At 43.6% G+C, this 22,842-nt stretch overlaps 1 protein-coding gene and 1 pseudogene across 9 annotated transcripts in view; both read left to right on the top strand.

Moving 5' to 3' along the window:
- The first annotated feature begins 3,551 nt into the window (after positions 1-3,551).
- Positions 3,552-22,842, top strand: part of Gripap1 (GRIP1 associated protein 1) — a 30,170-nt gene continuing 10,879 nt past the window's right edge. The window contains exons 1-15 of one of the 9 annotated variants that reach the window (XM_038316271.2): positions 3,552-3,614; positions 6,238-6,304; positions 6,443-6,504; positions 8,419-8,445; positions 9,186-9,293; positions 12,982-13,132; positions 14,072-14,256; positions 14,453-14,500; positions 15,105-15,136; positions 15,229-15,276; positions 15,409-15,508; positions 17,310-17,387; positions 17,597-17,689; positions 18,340-18,474; positions 22,543-22,638. In XM_038316271.2, the coding sequence (XP_038172199.1) occupies positions 3,573-3,614; positions 6,238-6,304; positions 6,443-6,504; positions 8,419-8,445; positions 9,186-9,293; positions 12,982-13,132; positions 14,072-14,256; positions 14,453-14,500; positions 15,105-15,136; positions 15,229-15,276; positions 15,409-15,508; positions 17,310-17,387; positions 17,597-17,689; positions 18,340-18,474; positions 22,543-22,638 (1,272 nt within the window). In that variant the 5' untranslated portion in view covers positions 3,552-3,572. Of the gene's footprint in view, positions 3,615-6,237; positions 6,305-6,394; positions 6,505-8,418; positions 8,446-9,185; positions 9,294-12,981; positions 13,133-14,071; positions 14,257-14,452; positions 14,501-15,104; positions 15,137-15,228; positions 15,277-15,408; positions 15,509-17,309; positions 17,388-17,596; positions 17,690-18,339; positions 18,475-22,542; positions 22,639-22,842 lie in introns of all 9 variants that reach the window. The other 8 variants (XM_038316270.2, XM_038316274.2, XM_038316276.2 and 5 more) reach the window with 8 other exon arrangements.
- LOC119804882 lies at positions 21,224-21,935 on the top strand (annotated as a pseudogene).

Below are 22,842 nucleotides of genomic sequence, written 5' to 3'. Positions count from 1 at the left end.
TCCCAGCACTTGGGAGGCAGAGGCAGGTGGATCTTTGAGGCCAGCCTGGTCTACAGAGTGAGTTCCAGGACAGGCTCCAGGCTCTAAAGCTACAAAGAGAAACACTGTCTCAAAAAACAAAAATAAAAAAATAAAGAAAACAAAAAAAGCAAGGAAGAGAGAGAGAGAGTGAAAGAGAGAAAGGAAGGAAGGAAGGAAGGAAGGAAGGAAGGAAGGAAGGAAAGAAGGAAGGAAGGAAACTGATACGGAAACTTCAAAGACAAAAGAAACTATACAAAAGCACTTGGCTGTCAAGTGCCACTATTTCCCAAAGGCACATATGTGCTTCAACAGTCTGTTTTTAATTATGTGTACGGGTGGAATGTATGTGCAAGTGTCCAGAGGGACCAGAACAAGGCACTGGATTCCCTGGAGCTGGAGTTGTAGGCAGCAATGAGCATTGATGTAGGCACTGGAAAATGAACCCAGTTACAACAGAAGACCTGTCAGTGCTCTTACCCACTGAGCCATCTCTCCAGCCCCAACAGTTTTAATACTGTTGTATATGTATACTAGGAGTGAAGAATTAAATAAGTGGATGGTGGAAGTTGGAGGTAGGTTCTCACTGTTGGAGTAAGAAGCCCCAGATAAGAGGAAGGGAAATCTATAATAAATCATATATGTGGTACTGGAATATCAGTATTAATTCATGTTCGTTTTGTGATGTGGGAGTCCCCTCTGTGTGCTGTGATTACCATTAATGAATAAAGAAACTGCCTTGGCCTGTTGATAGGGCAGAACTTAGGTCTGTGAGGAAGATGGAACTTAATGCTGGGAGGAAGAAGGGCGGAGTCAGAGATGCTATGGAGCCGCCACCAGAGTCAGACATGCCAGAACTTTGCTGGTAGGCCACGACCTCGTGGTGATATGCAGATTAATAGAAATGGGTTAAATTAAGATGTAAGAGTTAGCCAATAAGAAGCTAATGCTAATGGGCCAAGCAGTGATTTAATGAATACAGTTTCTGTGTGATTATTTCAGGGCTAAGCGACTGGGGACAAGTGAGCGGCCTCTCCTCTTACAGTTTTGAAGTATGTATGGACACATATGGAAATAATTAGAATGGAAATAATAATAGTATGTATATATGTGTGTTAATATAGATGATATATCCCACCATATATACCCATATATGTGATATATGTGTGTAGCTACTGTGATAAATGTGGATGAAAAATAAATGCCAAGCTGTCATGACTGTTCTTGGTTGTCAATTTGACTACATCTGAAATTAAAACCCAGATGACTGGGTACACCTGTGAGGGATTTTTTAAAATTAAATTATTTACAGTAGGAAGACTCACTTTTAATCCTAATCTTTTGAGGTGGGATAATCCACCTGTAATCTGGGCCACACCTTCTGCTGGCAATCTATTAAAAAGACACAGAAGAAGGAGGCTTGCTCTCTCTCTTTGCCTGATTGTTCTCACCTTGCTAGCAAGTCCATTCCTTCACTGGCGCTAGAGCTCACTTCTTCAGATTTCCAGTGAAGACCAATTAATACGTTCAGCCTTGTGAACCAAACAACTATGGATTCTTGGACCTTCTGTTCATAGGCAGCCACTGTTGGATGAGCTGGACTGCAGCTTTAAGTCATTTTAATAAATCCCTTTTCTATAAATAAAGAGGGTTTCATTCTATAAGTTCTGTTACTCCGGAGAACTCTAATACACAAGCTGAGAGGAAAAAATAAATTACATTACAGTAAAGCTTCAATACCTTTAATGTACAAGGAACTTTGGAAACGTGGAGTGGGAGACCGAAAGCCACAGAGAATGGACAGACAATGTAAAGAAAGTTATATATTATTTATTTTTGTTTTGAAAAATGGCCACACTCTGTAGCATGGGATCGTGTGTGTGTGTGTGTGTGTGTGTGTGTGTGTGTGTGTGTGTGTGGTGTAGTGGCAGATGCTATTTCGCAGGCACACATCTAAGTGTGATTTTCATCACTGTCCAAAAACCAAGCAAACAATGACAATGACAACATAATGAAAAACCCCACTAATTTCTCTCGAGAAACATACCCATGTTTTGGAAGTGTACTATCCCTTTCCTAGCCATTTTCTCATCTCTCTCTGTGTGTGCTTAAATCTATGTTAAATCTGTTTTTTAATAATCTTCAACTTTGCTTCAAAATAGGATATTAATACCTGGAGATAGAGCTCAGAAATGGAGCACTTGCCTGCATGCAAGAGTCCTTAGGTTGATCCCCAGCAACACACACACACACACACACACACACATACACAAAATATTAAAATAGTCTTTATAAACATATGAAAGAGATAATCATTCTCATTTATAACAAAAACATGAATTAAGCCACACTAAAGGAATCGATAAGCAAGTTGTGGCATATGTATACTAGGAAATCCTACCCACTAACAAAAGACAACCACAACTTGGATGAATCCCAAAACGTAAATGAGCAAAAAATAAAGAGATGCAAAAATACATAGTATCTCATTCTACTTGTTTGAAATTCTTTCTACAACAGTCAAATGTGCTCTACAGGACAGAAAACTAAACAATGTTTCTCTGGCTGAGGATGGGGGGATAAGGGGGATGGAGGGATGGGGGGTGGACCGTGGCACAAAAGACCCTTTAAGGTGTGATGGAAGTGTTCTCCCAGTATTGTGGTGACATAGGTATCTCAAAAGTCGTAGGATGGTATAGAGACAGACAGCATATATCACACAAGCCCTATTTGACTATATTTCCCGAAGCAGGGAAATAATTTCATTTCTATGAGAAAATAATGCAACTACACTGAGCGACCTTTTCTTTCAGATCCGAGAGGGTTAGGACACATTTAAATACATGTTTCTGTTTTGGTTTCTGTGTTGGGGATCAAAACCAGAACCTTGTTTATGCTACCAAACTCTCGTCCACGGAGCTAGTTTTTGTTTTTATTTTTAATGGAGTTTTCTGGGTCTTTTTTATTAATTGCTGTTGTCTCTTCTTGCAAACTTTTAGCTTATCAATGACTACATCTTCTCCCTAATATGATACCCAGCGCTGTGTTAATAAAATCATTGTCAGATCTTGAAAAAAAATGAGGAGTAAGTGGTCAAGGTCTTTAACGTGAGGCGGGATTCCCCTTTGGGGTCACTCGGAGGAGGGCCGGAACAAGACCGCAGGAAGCTTCCGCTTTCATTTCCATGGTTTATTAAGTCACTTTCTTCTTAAAGGAGCGTCGCGGAAGGGTGATAATTTTTTTTTTTCTGTCGGAGGACTACTTCCCTACGGACAAGTCCACCCATGATACAGAGATACCATAACATCACATAACAATGAGTAGTCTGTAAATGCTCAAAAGCCATAACAGACAATTGACAATTTGGTGAAACATCAAAACGAAATTTGCCTGACCTTTAAGCATCATTTTCTTCTCTCTGTCTCTGAAACGCTGAACATTTGATTACGTTCCCTCCCCCATTCCTGGTCAGTGGTTCGCTCCGACCTTAGCTCTGACAGGCCACACTATCTGCGCTTGCGCACAACGCTTGCGGGGGGCGGGGGGGGAGGAACATGGCGCAAGCTCTGTCTGAAGAGGAGTTTCAACGGATGCAGGTGCCGCTCGACGTGGGGAAAGACCACCCGGCTAGGAGACTGGGGGCGGGGTAGAAAGAGGTCGTACCATAGGCTCTGAGGATTTGGTTGGGATGGGCCTTGAGTATAAGGGGGTGGTCTGGAGAAGGGAAGCTGAGGCTTTGAGTGGCGACCCTATTGACTTCGAGTATTTCTATGGGGGTTCTGAAGGCTAGATTCTATTAGCTTTGTGGGGTTGGTAGAACGTATTTAAGTAGGCGATACGTTTCTCAGTCCGGGGTGCGGGCGAGACCTTTGTGCTCTTGTGTAGGGCATACCATTAACTGGTGATGATGTTTGACTTTGAAGGATGGAGAGCCTGAGAAGGAGAAATTATTTTGTCTGGAGAGAAAGGAAACAGGCATCTGGCCTTCTGCGTCATGTGTGTGTGGGGGTGGGGGGTGGTTTGACAGGGCAAGACCATGAACTGGTGGGAGGTGGAAAGTTTGAGGGAGATACCACTAGGCCAGGGGAGTAGGGAAAACCATGGATCTATTCCCTAGAGTTGCTGTGCCTTGGTAGTAGAGGATCCTAAAAGGTAGGGGGATAGTTGCATGGATTGGGGTGATTCCTTTAGATCTGGGGTGAAGACTATTCTGAGTGGGTAATACCATTAACCCATATTAGGGGAACAACTAGCAGATATAAAAGAATAATATTTTGGAATTTCAGGGAGGGGAACATCACGGGGTTTTGGGGAGAAGTCTGACCAGGTTCACAGACCTGTTGATTCTTTTAAGGGGCACTCTGAGAGGGAGTGGTAGCACTGCACAATGGAGGAACACTTTGAGAGAGAGCCTTAGTGGGAAAGACTGAAATGGGGGAAACCCTAGAGTCCTGTTGGTTGAGGGAGTAGAAGTAATTCTATTGGCCCGGGAGCTAGTTGACCTGCTGAGGGTCACTAAAGATGTAAGAATGAGACCACTGTTTCTTTGTTTCTTTCCTTCTTTCATCCTTTTGTTTGAGACAGAGTCTCATTCTGTAGTCAAGGCTGGCCTGGAAGCTGCATTAATCTTTTCCCCTTAGCTTCCTAAGTACTGGTATTTCTGGTATATGTCCCCATGCCTGTTGCCAAAAATCTAATCTTTAAGAAACTTACAGAAACACTTGACATTCCTCTAATAGCATGTCATTCATAACATTTCAGATTTTTATACATGTGAATAAACTTTATACTACGTAATATTTATTGCTTATTCTATAATGACTTTCATGTGATATTAGACAGGTTAAGTCTGACCAACCAATTGCATGTTTTCAAAATAATGTTTATAGCATATATATCTCTGATATGGCTGGGCCAGCATCCTATTTAAACAATTCAGCTACAGTTGTATGGGTGTTATTGTTTAATAAAGTTTTAATATTTAATATACCAAAAAAGAATGAGACAACTGGACCATAAATGGGGAGGAGCACTGTAAATTACAGAAGATTTTGAATAAGATTATTTCAGCTGGCCCGCCCAAGGGTATTTGAGAGAGACTCTGGAGGGACATAGTGTCACCGTTTTTGGATCATGACTGAAGGCATCTTGTGAAGAGTGGGTAGATATTTAAACAAGGAAGATTTATCCCCTTGGGTCATGTGTGAGAAAAAAACCACTGGTCTCTTTTGGATAAGGACTTCAAGGTGGGTAGAAAGGTATTGCAAGCCTGGCAGTGGTGGCACACACCTTTAATCCCAGCACTTGGGAGGCAGAGGCAGGAGGATCTCTGTGAGTTCGAGGCCAGCCTAGTCTACAAGAGCTAGTCCAGGAGAGGCTCCAAAGCTACAGAGTAACCCTGTCTCAAAAAAGAAAGAAAGAAAGAAAGAAAGAAAGAAAGAAAGAAAGAAAGAAAGAAAGAAAGACAGAAAGACAGACAGAAAGAAAGGTATTGCAGTTGGTGTAGGATTAGGAAAGAGGCTATCTGAGTATGGGAAGAAAGGGACAAGAAAGATCCCATAATAGCCGGGCCAGCATTCTGATCTGGACCAAACCCATTGTGGTGAGAGAGGTGGAGGCTGGTGCTTTGAGAAGGACATAAAAGTAGGGGGAGGGGTCAGTGGGTGCTTCTGGGAAGAATCAGCTTCAGGGCTCAGTGCCCCATGCTGCATTTTCCCTTATTTCTTGACTTAAGGGGACTCTAACATGTTTTGAAAACCTTAGGAGTGCTGCAGGACCTTGGGAACACCCCCTGACTCATGAAAGTTAAGAAGGAGTAAGACCAGATTCTCTTTGCTTGAGAAAGAGTTTTATAGGCCTTCTGCTGAAGGGGCTTTCAGGGTCTGACCAGGGCAGTGTTCAGGGTGTTAAGAGGTTAGTCAAGATGATTTTATCCTGCATGTATTGAGTCACGGGAACACATAGAAACAGGAGCTCGACTATTCCAGTACCATTCAGTATGCCAATACCTTTCAGTGGCCCCGGGTATGAAATGGATTAGTGGGGCAATGGAGGGGTGAGTCTGACTGTGGTGGGAATAGAACTGGACAAGGTAGAGCAATTAAGGAAACACCTAGGGGGTACCAGTCCAGTCTTTGGAGCTCAGGGGCTTGGTTGCCTCATGTGTGGGGAAGGAATGCCTTCCTGATAAATCTTTTTGTTTCTTGGCTTCTCCCAAAGACCCAGCTCCTGGAACTCCGGACAAATAACTACCAGCTTTCAGATGAACTTCGGAAGAATGGTGTTGGTGAGCCAAGAGAGTCTCATTAGATGGGGTGGTTTTGGGGGACTAGAGGCAAAGATTTTCCTTTAGAGACCTGATAAGATGACCCTTCAGTTCCTTGTTACCACCTGAGGCTGAGATTCCCTGCTTTCCCTGCACCAGAACTTGCCAGTCTTCGGCAGAAGGTCGCCTACCTGGATAAGGAGTTCACTAAAGCTCAGAAGGTACCTCCCTCCACCTACCCATCCACCCACCTCTTGCTTCCCTCTCTCCATCTGACTCATGTATCTCCCAGTGAACACCTACACTGAACCAGACCTAATGATACATGCCGCTTTCTTATAGTCATTGGAAATTTTTTTTCACAGAAGTCTCTTCAGTTTGCTAGTTTTAATCAATCTTGCTTATTTAATTTTTGTGTGTGTGTTTCTTTTGAGACAGGATTTTGCTGTGTAGCCCAGACTGGCCTTAAACGCTTGGTTGTCCTCCCTCAGCCTCCCAAGTGCTGGGATGATAGGTGTGTGCTGACATGCCTGGCTTTGCTTAATTTATTGATTTTTTTAAAAATTTACTCTTAATTCATTCAAATATCAATTGCTTATTCATTTTCATTCCCTAAATTTCTTTTGAGTGGTGCTACAGATCAAACCTAGGATCTCATGCATGCTAGGCAAGCTCTCCATATTTGCTTTTAGCCAAAAGGCTCAAAAGTGATCTTTTTGTTGTTTATGAGACAGGGTCTCTTGAAGCCTGGGCTGCCCTTGTGCTTGCTAGGTAGCTGAAGATGGCCTTGAACTCCTGATCCTCCTTTCCTCATTCTCCTGTCTCCAACTCCCAAGTACTGAGATTATAGGGGTCTGCCACCACACCCGGCTCCAAGCTGTCTTTTCTCCTGCACTACATCTCCAGCCTTCGTTCACTAACTTTGTCTTGCCAAGCTGCTCCCAAATTTCTGGCCTCACGTCGGCCTCCTTCCTCAACCTCTTGAGTAGCTGGATCTGTAGGCATGTATACCACATGTGGCTTCATTCGTTAACTTTTGATTAGTCAAGTCTATCAGTAAATCTGCCTTGAGTCTACCTCCTGTCTTGCACTCACTCTGCCTCTTTATGCGCCTACGTGTCCTGGTCCTGTTGGTGACATGAGACCAAACCCACCTTTCAGATTCTTTAAAAATAAGGTAGAATATAGCCTAGATCCTTATTTTTATTCTTCTTCATTGCTCTGTCCTCATGTATAGTGCAATGTTGCATACAGTACAGGCTGAATACTTGTTGGACGAGGGGCTGGTGGTTAAGAGCACTGACTGCTCTCCATCAGAACCTGAGTTCCATCCCCAGCACTCAGATGGATGGCATCTCCCAAACCTGGCTCTAAGTCCACTTCCAGGAGATATGATGCCCTCTTCTGGTTTTCAAGAGCACTGCATGCACCCATACACACAAATTTTAAAAATGTGGAAGGGGAACTGACTGGCATGAAGTTATCTTCTGACTTTCATGTGTAAGCTGTGCCACTCAAGTGTGTGTGTGTGTGTGTGTGTGTGTGTGTGTGTGTACGCGAGCGCGCACGCGCACCTACACACACAGTAATAATCAATAATCAATAAATACAATTTTGTTTTATTAAAATAAAACTTGTTGGGTGAGTTATACAGAATTCAGACAATCTGGCAGTCAGGAAACGGGAGTTCTTAGTAGGGTGTTGATTTCTACAGCGTGACAATATCCTTAGCTGCCAAGCAGAGGAACAGAAGTTGCTATGTTACATGAGAGAGAAGCACATTGATGTGTTTGAACAGATGTAGGGATGAAGCCACAGTTTACTAGCTTGGAGATCCAGTATTATAAAGGGTTAAAATCTAAGACACTATTTCCCCCTCTCCCCCAAAAACATGGAAGAAAGGAAGAATTTTTTGAGGTGCTGTGGCACCAAGGCACCAGAATTCCCAATCATTCTTCATTCTTTTCTTCTGTTATTTCTGTGGGCTTCTGACTGTTATGAAAGTTCTGTGTTTAAACATATTTCCATCCCACAACACATCATTGCCCTCACGTAACCCCTGCCACATTAGTTTCCATATCCCACGGAGGGGTCCATTGCTCTTCACTTTAGCTCTCTTCCACCCTTCCTTTTAGGCACTAAGCAAGAGCAAGAAAGCTCAGGTAAGGGGGCCATTGGTGGGTGAATATGTGTGCAAGATTGTCTTAGTGGGATATTTGTTTGGTGGCATTGTCCTGGCCTTTATCTGTGTACACCCATTGTATCTGCAACTTCCTCACTGCTCTGCATTTCTGTGTCTTTGTTTTCCTGTGTTTGTCTCACACTCTTTGTCCCTATGTATATTTTTCTTTATCCTCATGAATCCACGTCCTGCCTTCCTGTCTCCCCCTCTGTTTCTTCTCTTCGACTTTCCCTTTGTCTCTCTTCCACCTGTTTCTGTCTCTTTCATTTCTCTTTTCTGGTTTTCCTTTCTATTTCTGACTTCTTGTTTCTCTTTCTCCCATTCATCTATCTTCCTTACTCATTGTTTTCCTCAAACCCCTTCCTTCTGTCTCTTCTCTTTGCTATATTTTTTTCCGTTGTTACTGGTTTGTTCCTGTCTTCCTGCCTTTTCTATTCCCTGATCCTCCTCTCATTCCCTCTCTTCTCCCCTTTTTCCATCTCCCTATCATTATTTCTCTTCCCTCTTAACCCCTTGTCTATATCTCCCTTCCCGTTTCTTTCCCTCCTTTTCCATGTCTCTCTTGACCTCGCTGTGTGTCTCTCTTCCCATATATTGCCTCATTCTTTCTGCCCTATATACTTCCTACCCAATGCCATTTTTTCCTTCTCTCCCCTTCTTTACCTACTTCCCCATCCTTTTTACCCTTGTTGGAGTCCTGGCCCATGTCTGCCACTGCAGGAAGTGGAGGTACTGCTGAGTGAAAATGAGATGCTGCAGGCAAAGCTGCACAGCCAGGAGGAGGACTTCCGTTTGCAGAACAGTACACTTATGGCCGAGTTCAGCAAGGTGCTGGTGCCCGGGATAGCTGAGGGGGGAAATGGGAATGGTGCACCTGTGTATGCATGGGCAAGAGCTCAGCAGTAGAGGGTGGACAGGGTCTGTCGCTGAACACTGTCCATGGTGCTGAAATAGGCTTTAGTCTATTGCTGGGGGCAGTCATTTGACAGGTGGGGCCACTTTCATGGAATTAAATCCTTTGAGCCCCTGAGTTCATTTGGTTCCTAAGACACTCCTTTTATTTAATTCAAGTCTCCATTTGTATAATTTTGGGCTGTAGCTATGGAACCTCAGTGTGTTCTGGGGCTTTAAGTAAAGTTCTTAATGCTTAATATGGATGGAAAAGTGTTTGAACTGCTTTCCTTTTCTTTTTCTTCCCTTCATCTGACATGGGTCTGGGGTTCCACTTCTTCCAGGTAATTCATCCTGGATTGACTAATTCTATCTCCTTACTGGTTTTAATGTCCTGGCTGTTTCTAACCCTTCTGAGAAGTTGGAGATCCCATGTTTTATTCTCCTACTAGTCTTCTGTATCCATGGTTGATCATTTTGTGAGTGTCAGTGCATTTTAAGGAAAAATATGCCGTAGAGAAAAGAAATTCTGTTTTCAAGGCTCCATCTGATGCTATAAAGAGCAAAAGAAGAAGAATGTAATTATAATACATGAATACAGTAAGAAATTGTCAAAAATAACGGCAAAAAACCCACAGAAATTTTTGGGATATGACTTACTTGGTAGAGTGCCTGACTCACATGAATGAGATCCTGGGTTTGGTCCCTAGCACTGCATAAACTGTGTGTTGTGGCACATGCTTGTTATCTTAACACTTGGGCAGTAGAGGCAGGAGAATCAGAAGCTTAAGGTCATCCTCAGCTACATAGTGAGTTCCAGGCCAGACTGGGCTACATGACAAAGAATAAACAAAAAAATATTTAAAAAGTAAAAGACTCAAGACAAAATACAACAGAAATCAATCTTTAAGCAGTTACAATGCCAGGAGAGGCAATTTAACAGTCAGTAATTCCAAATAAGGTCTCTGGAAGCAGAAGGCCTAGAATAAGATCTTGGCTGTACCTTTTACTAACTATAACTTTAAGCAAGTCACTTAGCCTCCTGTTTCTTGATTCCCAAATGTTTAAAATGGAAGTGGTGATGATAGAAACACCTGCCTCACAGGGTTTTCATGACGATTCTGTGGGTTAATCTATGTAAGTCATGTAAAGCCTCCTACATAGATAGTATGAACTATCGAGGTGTTCCCTAATGACATCATCTCATTGGTGCATTTTCCCTCTAAACTATGTCTTGTTTGTGGTGATGAAGATCTAACCCAGGGATCATGCATGCTAAGCATGTGTTCTATTACTGTGCCACGTTCCCATCCCTCTCCATACTTAAAACAGTTATTATCCAGTGGATGGGGGAGAAGAAAAGAAGGTAAAGGAGAAGGAGATCTTTTTTAACCAGGATCTTGGAATATGGCTCAGTGGAAGAGTATTTGCTTAGTATGAAACATGTTTGCATTCATTCTGTGTTTTTGGCCTGCCTCACCTCCACCTCCTTTCATCCACTCTGCTTCCACAGCCTTCTGATCTCCTTACTTCTAGTTTTTTCTATTGGTCCACTTCACTATTCCACAGAAGTTATTCCAAACTCTAGATCTTATCACACTCTAATTAATACCCTCTGGCATCAGCCCCTCTCCCTGGTCCCTGGAGCTTTCTGGTGCTCTCGTTTAACTACTGGTAGTGTTTTTCTGCACCACTCTGGGCTCCTGCATAATCCCCTTCCTACTCCTCTCAGGCCCTGATGGTACTTACAGAAAGACCTGATGCTAGAGCCTGCCAAAGGTGTTGTTCCTTGGATAGATAGTTAAAGGGACCCGCTATGTAGTCTGTGTTCTGGAAATAAAGTTGGAAGCTGCCCAGAATGGTCCCAACGCTTGGGTAATTTGCAAACAAAATTAGTTTGTTTTCAATTGCTGTGGTAAAACACTGATCAAAAACAACTTGAGGAGGAGTTTATTTGGCTCCCACTTCACAATTTATCACCAAGGGAAGCCAAGTCAGGAACTAGAGGCAAGAACTGAAGCAGAGCCCATGGAGGGAACAGTGCTTATTAGCTTGCCCTCCATGGAACGAACACTCAGCCTGCTTGCTTATACCACCCTTGTTCTCCATCCCAGGGATGGCACCACTCACAGTGGGCTGGGTCCTCCCATATCAATCAGTAATCAAGAAAATGTCCAATAGACCCAACTACACGCCAAGCTGAAGGAAGCATTTTCTCAATTGAGGTTTTCTCTTCCCAGATGACCCTAGCTTGTGTGAAGTTGACAAAAAACTGGCAAGAACACTGACATTTTGTATCAGTGTAGGTGCGGTGGAGTAGGGGAAACAGTAATGGTGATCCTTTACCAATGCTGTTTCTTCTATGCCTATTCCCATTTGAATTGCCCTACGTTAGTCATTCAATGCTTACAATACAATTATGAGATATTTTTAGTATCCCCTTTTAATGGATGAGGAAAATGAGCCCCAGGGAGGTGAATTAATTTGTCCCAAGATCAGCCAGCTGGAACATGATAGAGTAGAACTTCATGTCCAAGCCATCCAGTTTCTGACTGTTTTGTGATTCCATGTTACAAAAGAAAATGTAGCCAAACGTGGTGGTGGTACGTGCCTGTAATCCCAGTATTTAGAAGACTGAACTAAGATTTTGAGTTTAAGACTAGCCTGGGCTACATGGTGAGATTCCATCTTAAAGAGCAACAACAACCAACAAAAAAAAAGCATAAAAAGAAACCCAAAACCAAAAACAACCTCCACAAAAACAACCCACAAGATAAAATTAAAAAAAAAAAAACTCACACCACCAACAAATACATTTGTGATTGACACTAGGTCAAAAATAAGTAAACTGAGACAAATAAGTAAACAGAGAATGTTGTGGTAAAAGACTGGAATTTTTGTGTTGGTTAATCCTACTTTAAAGATGACATCTGAGTAGAGCACTGACGGATACATAGAAGCCAGTCAGGTGAAGAAATTGTTAAAAGAAGCGATGTTATATCCTAGGCAATAAAATTAAAAAAATTGTCAGCCACAGTAGTCTGGTCTGAAAGTGAAGACAGGGGATTGTCTTGTGAAACTGTTGTTTTAACCAGGAGGTGAATGAACAGTGGGGCCTGCTGAGTTTTATTTTCATGGCGTACCTCTCCAAAGCTAAAGACTGGGAGTATAAAAACTGTAAGCTGTGTTTATTCTAGAAATGTCTTACAAGCTGTTTGTGATGCCTGGGTTGAGAGGAAGCTGTCCTCTCAACCAGGGACCCAGGGAGCTAGGATATTTTCACACAGATTGGGGGCGGGGGTGTGTCAGTGGGGCTGTCCATGGTGCTTAACAACTTCCATAGCAGCCTGAGGTCTTAGCATCTCAGAGGTTGGGAGTCGACAAATGGAAGGTTGTTCTCAGTATTCTTACCCTTTTCGACTTTGCTACTTAACAGATGTGTAAATTGGAAATTGTTTAATATCTCTGTGTCTCAGTGTCTATATCCTCAAAGTGTAAGAAGAACTGCATTATAGGGCTCTTGGGGGAACTTAATGAATTCTACACCGGGTGACCGAGTGCTATTTGTGTTTTGGTGGCTATTGTTCTGATTTGCTATTTTTCTGTCATCTCTTCCCCTGCTCAGCTCTGCAGCCAGCTGGAGCAGCTGGAGCTGGAGAACCGGCAACTGAAGGAAGGGGCTACAGGAACAGGAACTGTTCAAGCTGGTCCACATGTGGACGGGGAGCTGCTGAGGCTGCAGGCAGAGAACACAGCCTTGCAGAAGAACATGGCAGGTGCATGGAGGCCTTCCTGGGATATAGGGACATCTTGAGTAGAGCAAGCATGGACATAATCCTTTTATGGGAAAGAGAAGAAATTCCAGAGTGAGACTTGGTTTTGCCTGAACAAGTGTGTGATTTTGCATTTTGGTGGTTATTTTACTTCTCTGAGTCTAAACCATCCACACAGTACACTAGAGTATTTGTGCCAAGAAGATGGAACAATTAAGAGGTTTCACTCTGTGTTAGTTCAGTGTCTGGTTCTTAGCAAATGTTAGAGAATAGCAGAATGGATGTTGAAAAGGAGATATTGACAAAGCAGAAATAGAACATTGGTAAGATTCTGAGCCCAAATTGTAAATAGGGTCTGAGATGAAGGCGGAAAGACAGCTTGATAGAATGTGAGGAGGGTCTGAAACATGGGCCTTTGGTGAGTAGCTGGGGCTTATATGGTGGTGGGTGCTGCATTCACAATCAAGAATGAGACCAGGTACAATATGGGTAGGAATTAGGTTTATATATATATATATATATATATATATATATATATATGGTATGGAACATGGTAGATAGGATTTTAGAGGTTGGTGGGGCTTAAAAATTATGTGTGACATGCCAGAATGAGGCTTCATCTGGGGCAGGTTCCTATGCAACCTGAGAGGCTGAAGGATAGATAGGTCTCCCTGTATTTGAGACATAACAAAAGGCTTCAGAGATGATTTCATTCATCATACATAGTTTTTTATTTTTCTTTCTTTTTTTCTTTTTTAATGTATGAGTGTTCTGCATGTATACCTGAATGCCAGAAGAGGGCATCAGATCCTATTATAGATGGTTGTGAGTACCATGTGTTTTCTGGGAATTGAACTCAGGACCTCTGGAAGAGCAACCAGTGCTCTTAACCACTGAGCCATCTCTCCAGCCCCCATCAGATATTCTTGTCCTACTCAACAGCACTGCAGGAACGTTATGAGAAAGAGACTGTGAGGTCCTTAGCTGCCAGTGAGGGCCAAGGGGATCCCCCAGGAGATGCACTCCCCGCTGCCCTGGCTCCCATGCCATTAGCAGAAGTGGAGCTGAAATGGGAAATGGAGAAAGAAGAAAAGAAATTGCTCTGGGAGCAGCTGCAAGGCTTAGAGGTAAAACTGGGTCTCTTGGGACTGGGATGCTGGGAGACAGCAAATGCTGTATTCCTGCCTGTGGGCCCATGGAGATGTCTGTGACATCACCATCTCATGGGCTAAAGGGAGGTGGGACAGGCAAAAGTAGAGGCCTTCCTCCATCCTTGCTGATAACAACTCCATCCCTTATCTCCCCCCCCCCTACCACCCGCAGAGCTCAAAGCAAGCTGAAACCTCCAGACTACAGGAGGAACTTGCTAAGGTGGGGTTTGCCGCCGCCTGGCTTTCTCCTAACAGCAGAGGAGCATTGTGCATCCTCAGAGCTTCAGTTTGATCATGTGTGAAATAGAGGCTCACAAATTTCAGAGCTGCTTTCATTGTAGAATAAGCTAATGTAGTCCCATTCTACCTTGTGCATGGCAGGTCCCATCCCTTCTGTTTCCTCGCAGCTTTGCCAATTCATCCATATAAGAATGCCCTTAGAACCTGGGGGCCCAGTGGTGAGACAACCAATCATGATCCTGCTTTCCAGGCCTCCCAGCCTAGCCATTCTGTGATGTGGCCATTGGCTGCTGCTTTTGGAGCATAAATAATGGCCTTTGGAGTCCAAGGGAGCTAGCTGGAGATGGTGTTGCTGCTGCTGACAACTGGGCCATCAAATTGCTTAGCCCTTCTGAGACTCAGTTTACCCACTTGTAAAATCAATAGCTCTCAATTCTCAGTCCTGAGAATTCCACAAGACTATCATAAGTAAAACCCAACTTGTAGAAGGACTCAGTGTGAAGTGTCTATAAATGTTTCTATTGTTTATTTTATTTTGTCAGTGTTCTCATTATTGTCTATACTCCTTCCTCTTTCTCCCTCAGCTCTCTGAGAAACTGAAAAAGAAACAGGAAAGGTATACTTTTCTTTCCAGGGGTTTTGGGGGCCTAGAGAGAGAGGGATTGGCTTATGGAAATAACATATCTATGCTTGTCTTTCTGCGTGCAGTTTTTGTCGTCTGCAGACAGAGAAGGAGACACTATTTAATGATAGCAGGTAACTACTGGGGTTGTCAATAGTAGAAAAATAGGTACCGTGCCCAGCCAAATTAGCTAAAGACCATAGGGGCACAGATGGGAGACTGGGCCTCTAGCTCTGCCTAATATACTCTATCCTTATCACCCCTAGAAACAAAATTGAAGAATTACAACAGCGAAAGGAAGCTGATCTCAAAGCCCAGTTGGTTCACACCCAAAAGCTGCAGCAGGAACTTGAGGCTGCCAATCAGGTGATGTGATGGGGGCTTGGTCTCAAGATTCTTGGAGTAGACAGGGGAGGTATGAGGTCTTTAGAGACTGATTGGGATATCTAAGATTTGGAAATATAGCAACCTAATAGGTATGTGTAAGCCCTCTAAGAGCTAGAAAAATGGGAACTCAGAAACCTCAGAGTCCTAGAAGTTGGGTTAAGAGTTTACATGAATCAGAGATCCTGAGGTGGGAATCTAAGGATTCTGGTTGTATACCACAAGTTTGTATAAATCAGAACTCTCACCGGAGTCTAGGACCAGGAATTAGGGTGAATGTGATCTATGGGACTCTCCCAGTAGAAACTGGGTGATGCTGAGACTTTTCAAAGCTGTGATATCAGCTGGCTGTAGTAGCACACACCTTTAGAGACAGCACTTGGGAGGCAGAGGCAGGTGGATCACTGTGAGTTCAAGAACAGCCAGAGATACATAGTGAGACCCTGTTTAAATAACAACAACAATAATAATAAATTTTAAAAACTGTGACATCAGTATATTGGAGACACCTAGGGCTCAAAGACATGAAGTTCGAGTGCCACTGGACTTTCAAATATGGAGCAGTTGGAGCTGGAGGCAGAATATAATTGAGACCTTCAGGGTCTGGAAAGCTGTTGTGGTTCTGTGATGTTAAGAGGTGGGTTTATAGGGTGGGTGGTCCTGAGGTTCTAAGATCCTTGGTGGCAGTAAAAAGCTGAGACCTCCAAAGTTTACATGGGTGTGAAGTTCCGGGGGATTAGGGCTGTCTGACTTGAAAACCTTTGAATTTCCTCTGAGAGGAGGCAGGTCTGAAGTTTCTCAGAATGGAGGATAAGGTATCTTGTAGAAGCAGGACTCCTAGAAGATTGGAGTGTGAAGGCTGGGAAAGAGTATGGATAAAATCCTCAGGAGCTGTTGTTGGTCTAGGTCTAAATACTCCCAGAGATGGGATGTAGTGGGATTTCATCTGTATTTTAATAAATAAAGCTTGCCTGAGGATCAAAAAAGTAAAACAGCCACACTGGCCACTTTACAGAGCAGGCAGCAATGACACACACCTTTAATCCCAGTAGCCACACTACTTTGCCGTAGAAACCAGGTGGTAGTGGTGCCGCCCTTGATTCCAGAACTTAAACCCCAAACGGGAGGAGACAGCTCTCAGTCTCAGTCTCATTCTGAGGTTTTGTGTAGGCAGGATAATCATTTTCAAACTGAGGTTGAGCTAAGAGCCAGTGACTGCTTTGTTTTTCTGGTCTTCAGGTTGAACTCCAATTTCTGTCTCTGAGTTTTTATTAATCGTGCTTCAATGGGAAGCCAGAGTAGCAATGGAGATGGGTCGGTCTGAGGCTTCTTCACGAGCTGGAAACTAGGAGGTCATGAGTTTGCCATCTTTAGGGTCTGGGACTAGGAGTTTGTGTGAACTATGGCTCTTAAGCTTAGGACATGGGGGTTAAGTATGTCGATAATTAGGTAATTATCCTGGTAATTAGGGTAAAGTTACAGTCCATGGGGGCTGAAAATCCTGGGGCTCCAAGCTTGAATCTGGGTGACTATGAACCCCTCAGAGGCTAGGTTCAGGAACTTAGGTATGTCAGAAATGCTCAGGCTGGGAGAGAGGGAGCGAATGTGTTTGAGAGCCCTATGCCTAATAGCTTGGAGTCTGGGCGAACCTGAGATCTCTGGTAACTAGTGCAAGCCTCACGGGTGCTGAGAACATGCTTTTAGGTGTTCGTAGAGGGAGTCTGTATATCTCTGTGCACCCAGGGAAGATGAGGTTTGAAATGGGGTATCTGACTTCCCATAGAGCTTGGCGGAGCTAAGAGATCAGCGGCAGGGAGAGCGCCTGGAGCATGCAGCGGCATTGCGTGCCCTACAAGATCAGGTATGTTGTACTTGGTAGGCTCGGGAGCTGGGCTCGAGGGTGGGAGCTGGCTGAGTTGGTATTTTACAGGCAAGCATGGCCCAAGGGGTCTTGCTTTTCCTAGTCCTGGTCTGTGTGTCTGTGCGTCTGTCTCCTTTCTTTCTTGGCTGTGGGTAGGTCCTGTCCCTCTGTTCTGGACCTGCTCTCACCTGTCGTGGGGGTGGGGCCAGGTGTCCATCCAGAGTGCAGATGCGCAGGAACAAGTGGAAGGGCTTTTGGCTGAGAACAATGCCTTGAGGACTAGCTTGGCTGCTCTGGAGCAGGTACAGGACACCTGGGAGCCCTTGCTCATCTTTCCGTTTCCTTTATCTCTCTCTGCTTTTGGTTCACATCTGGTCAGGGTGGTTTGGACCCTTTACTCAATTCTGTTTCTGTTCCTCCTTTCTGATGCCTTCCAGCTTTCTTCTCCATCTGCTACGGCTTTTCTGGCACTCTAGTTTCTCTATGATAAAGTGCATGAAACATTAATAATCTTGGGTGTGGTCAGTGAATCCAATGTGTCTGTCTGTTTATGTCCCTTTATAACTCTGTGTGAGCATTTTTCAGTGAGGTAGAAGATCCTTGGAAGTAACCAATATTCTGACCTTTAGCACCATAGAATCATGTTGCTTGTTCTTTTCATATAAATGAAATTGATGCTATTCTGTCCTTGCCTACTTTCTGGTACCTTTATGTCTGTGAGCTTTATCACTATGCAGCATGGGTTCTTTTATCACTGCATAGTATTTTTTTTCACTGCATAGTGTTTTATCTCACGAATATTCCACTAACCTCTCTGCTTTTCTGTTTTAAATTTTCTGTCTTTCTACCTCACTTCATACTTCTCTCTATCTCCCTGGAACTGGGAGACCCAGGGGTCCCTGAGTAGTAGGACTCCCTGCATTCCATTTCCCATCATTACCATATTCTCCAGATCCAGACAGCAAAGACACAAGAGCTGAACACGCTTCGGGAGCAGACCACTGAATTGGCAGCTGAGCTACAGCACCGGCAGGCTGAATATGAAGATCTAATGGGACAGAAAGACGACCTCAACTCCCAGCTCCAGGTAATGCTTCTTCTGACCTGGCTTGTAGTTTCCTAGTACTGGTGTAGCGAATTGTCCTCGGGGAATACGGAGAAGACTTTGGAGACAGGGAGACCTGAATTCCTGGCTGGCTGCTTAACATCCTAGTATCTATATGTCCTGATACAGGAAATTTGACTTCTGCAAAATTGAGCTTAAAATTTCCAGCTAGAGTCGGGTGGTGGTGGTGCATGCCTTTAATCCCAGCACTTGGGAGGCAGAGGCAGGCAGATCTCTGTGAGTTCCAGGCCAGCCTGGTCTATAAGAACTAGTTCAAGGACAGGCTCCAAAGCTACAGAGAAACCCTGTCTCAAAAAAAAATTCCAGCTAGAGTCTCCATTCTGGTATCATAATGTAAAGATTGGATGTCTCTCATATGTAATGTTTGTGTTTGCTCCAGATTTTGTCTCATTTGGGAATATTGCATATAATTACTGAGATATTTGGGGGATGAAACCTAAATCTAAACATACCTTATACATATATCCTGAAGGTAATTTTATAAAATATTTTTAGTGCCCTGCTTTTTTTGAGATAAAGTAGAGCTCTCTGCATAACCCTGGTTGTCCTAGTACTTGCTCCATAGGCCAGGCTGGCCTTGAACTCACAGAATACCACCTGCCTCTGACACACAACTGCTGAGATTAAAGGTGTGCGCGACCACACCTAGCACTTGGGCACTTTGAGAGTGACTCATCATTGGTGGCCAGGTGTGGAATTCCCATATGTGGCATTGTGTGCATACTCAAAAAATTTTAGATTTTAAGTCAGGTATACTGTGTATTGCCTATAATCCTAGCACTCAGGAGGCTGAGGCAGGACAACTGCCATAAGCTGTAGGCTAGAATAATACTAGATTAAATAAAGAAATATGGGGCTGGACATAGTGGCTCATGCCTTTAATTCCAGCACTTGGAAGGCAGAGGCAGACCAATCTCTGTGAGTTTGAGGCTGGCCTGGTCTGTATAGTGAGTTCCAGGATAGCCAGGGCTACATAGTGAGACCCAGTCTCAAGTAGAAACAAGTGTAGGGCTGGTGATACAGCTTGTTTAACAAAGCACTTATATTGCTGTGCATGCACAAAGCCCAAGGTTCAATCCACAGCACTGCATAAGCCGGGCTTTATGATACAGACCTGTGATATCAGCACTTAGGGGGTACGTACAGGAGGATCTGAAGTTTAACATCATCCTAACTACATAGCAAGATCAATTCCAGCCTGGGCCTCATGAGCAGACCTTGTATCAAAGGTGGATGCTAGGGAGATGGTTCAGTGGGTAAGAGTGCTTGCTTTGTAAGCATGAGTATCTGAGTTCAGATCCCAGCACCCTGTAAAAAGTGTGCCTGTAACTCCAGTGCTGGGAGGGGGAGGAGGTGATGACAGGATTGCTGGTGTTTGGTGGCTAGCCAGCCTAGCCAAAAGCTATGAGCCACAGATTTAGTGAGAAACATTGGCCCTAAGAAATATGGTCAAAAGTGAGAGGAAGATACCCAGTAGCCTCCTCTGGTCTCTGCATATTTGTATGCACCTATGTACACAAAGGATTCACACACACACACACACATACAAGTTTAGTTTTCTCTTATGTAAAACACTTAAGTAGGGAGCTTGGTATGTTAGTACTCAGTAGTCTGAGACAGGAGGATTGATATGAGCTTAAGGCCAGCCTAGGCTGCAGAGTGAGACCTTGTTGCCAAAAGAAAAATAAAATGCTAAGTGGGTTGTTCAGGGATGAATGATGCTAATGATGGTGGTTTTTTTTTCATTTTTGCTTAATTTGTTTGAGACAGTTATTTGTTATGTATTCCTGGGTGGCTTGGTACTCGTTATGTAGCCAAGACTAGCCTCAAACTCATGCCATTCATCCTGTCTCAGCCTTCCAAGAGCTGCTATTACAGGCATGAGCCACCACACCTGTGTTGAATTATAGATCACCAATTACCAGCGACTTAGGTTCTTTCTCTTTTTCAGTTTCACAGCTTTTGACACAGACTTCTAGCCTTTGCTTCCAGGGTAGTTGTTGAAACCATTTCACCTTCATGTTTACATTGCATATGGAAGGAAAGAGGAAAGGGAGTGTGCATAACAGTAAAGAGCACCTTCCTTTCTTTTAAGAACATACTCTGCTGAGTATGGTGGGTCATGGCTGTATTTCTAGCATTCAGAAAGCTCACACAGGGCTGGAGAGACGACTCAGTGGTTAACACTGGCTGCTCTTCCAGAGGACCAGTGTTCAATTCTCAGTGCCCACATGGCAGCTCACAACTGTCTAACTCCAGTTCCAGGGGATCTGATGCCATCTTTTAGCCTCCTTGAGCACCAGGCATGCACGTGGTGCACATACATACATGCAGGCAAAACATCTATACACATAAAACCAAATAACTCTAAAATAAATAAATAAAAATTTAAACAAGCTAACACAGGAGGATTGTGAATTTGAGGCCAGCCTGGGTGACACAGCAAGACTATGTCTCAAAAAACAAACAAACAAAAACACAAACAAAAAAAACAGGTGGCACACACCTTTATTCCAAGCTCTTGGTAGGCAGGGACAGATGGATCGCCATGAGCTTGAGGCTAGTCAGGGATACATAGTGGGACACTGTCTCAAAAACAAACAAATGAAAAAATCATAATAATAAATTAAAGATCTAGGTTACACTCACCAGTTCTAGATACAAATTAATCACTTGAGCTGGACACAGTGATACTCATCTCTATTCCTAGATGTGTGGGGAACTGAGGTAGGATTGTTTAAATCAAGGAATCAAGGCCAGGGTAACAGTAAGACCCAGTCTCAAGAAAGAAAACACAAGCCAGATGTGGTGGCATGCACCTTTAATCCCAGCACCTAGAAGGCAGAGGCAGGCAGAACTCTGTGAATTTAAGGCCAGTCTGGTCTACATAGCAAGTCCCAGAACAGTCAGGGTTACATAGAGCGACCGTGACTCAAAACAAAACAGAAAGGGAAGGGAAGAGAAAGAAAGGGAAGGAAGGAAGGAGAGAGAGTAAAGAAAAAAATAAAAAGAAAGAACAAGCTTTCTTGTTCTTGATCATCTCAGAGGCTGCTCTTGGTTGGGAGCTGTCCTGCACTCAAGGCGGAATGATGGTGGCTACGGAGAAGATGACAAAAGTCTCTGGAGATGATCAGATCTGGGTTCCAGTTTATTATGGAAAGTGGAAAATGCATGCTGAGATACACGTAGACTCTGAAGATGATCAAACAGGGGAAAATGAAATTGGTTATCCTTACCAACAACTGTCCAGCTTTGAGGCAATCCGAGATAGGATACCATTATTCCATGTTGGCTAAAACTGTTGTCCATCCCCACAGTGGCAGTAAAATTGAACTGGGCACAGCATATGGAAAATATTATATAGTATGCGCACTGGCTTCATTGACCCTTGTGATTCTGGTATTAGAAGCATGCCAGAATAAGCTAATGAAAAGTAAACCAGGAAAGTTTTTCTTTAATAAAACTTGCCCGAGCTTGTTCATGCAGAAAACAAACGCAGGCATAGTGTCCAATGCCTATAATCTTAATATTTGGTAGGTAGAGGCAGGGTTAAGGGTTCAGGGTCCTTGTTGGCTATATAGCAAGACTGAGATGAGGTCCTATCTCAAGAAGAAAGGCTTTTGACATAAGACCTTGTCTCAAAAAGAAAAAAAGGAATGTAACTGGCATGACTGAGCACACCTTTAATCCCAGCACTCGAGAGGCAGAGGCAGAGGCAAGCAGTGAGACCCTGTCTCAAAAAAAGAGAAAAGAATACTAAGAAACAAGAAATGAATCACATGGCCCTACCTGTCGAAAAGGAGAAGAGAGAAATACTTTATAGACTATCATATTCCCAATTTAAATTCTGTTGCTAAGGGCGTAGGGAAGAATAAATACTGGGGACCAAGCAGCAGAGTCTGTCATTTTCCCATTATGATTGTGAGTATAACACCTGCTTTATTAGGGGAAAGGTTTACTAGAAGTGTTCTAGGTTATTGGCACCTACCAGGGACTCTCCTCAAACTTTCCCCTTTTTTCCTGAATTAGGAGTCATTAAGGGCCAATAGCCGACTGCTGGAACAACTTCAAGAAATGGGGCAGGAGAAGGAGCAGTTGACCCAGGACCTCCAGGAAGCTCGGAAGGTGGGGCACCCTGAGAAGAAGGAAAGAGATGGCCCAGTCCGTGAGGGTAGGAAGTGATAAGGCCAAATCTTGAAACTGGAAAGAGAGAAAATGACCTTTTCCTAAAGGATGGGTGAATGACTCAGCCAGTTTCAAGGGCCAGGGAAGAGCTGAAGTCTGGCTAGTTCCTTGGGCGTGGAACAGATTGATGGTTGTTTTGTGGTG

Source organism: Arvicola amphibius, chromosome X (genome assembly GCF_903992535.2).
Source record: "Arvicola amphibius chromosome X, mArvAmp1.2, whole genome shotgun sequence".
Classification (NCBI taxonomy): Eukaryota; Metazoa; Chordata; class Mammalia; order Rodentia; family Cricetidae; genus Arvicola; species Arvicola amphibius.
This window is presented reverse-complemented; position numbering and strand designations above follow the sequence as displayed.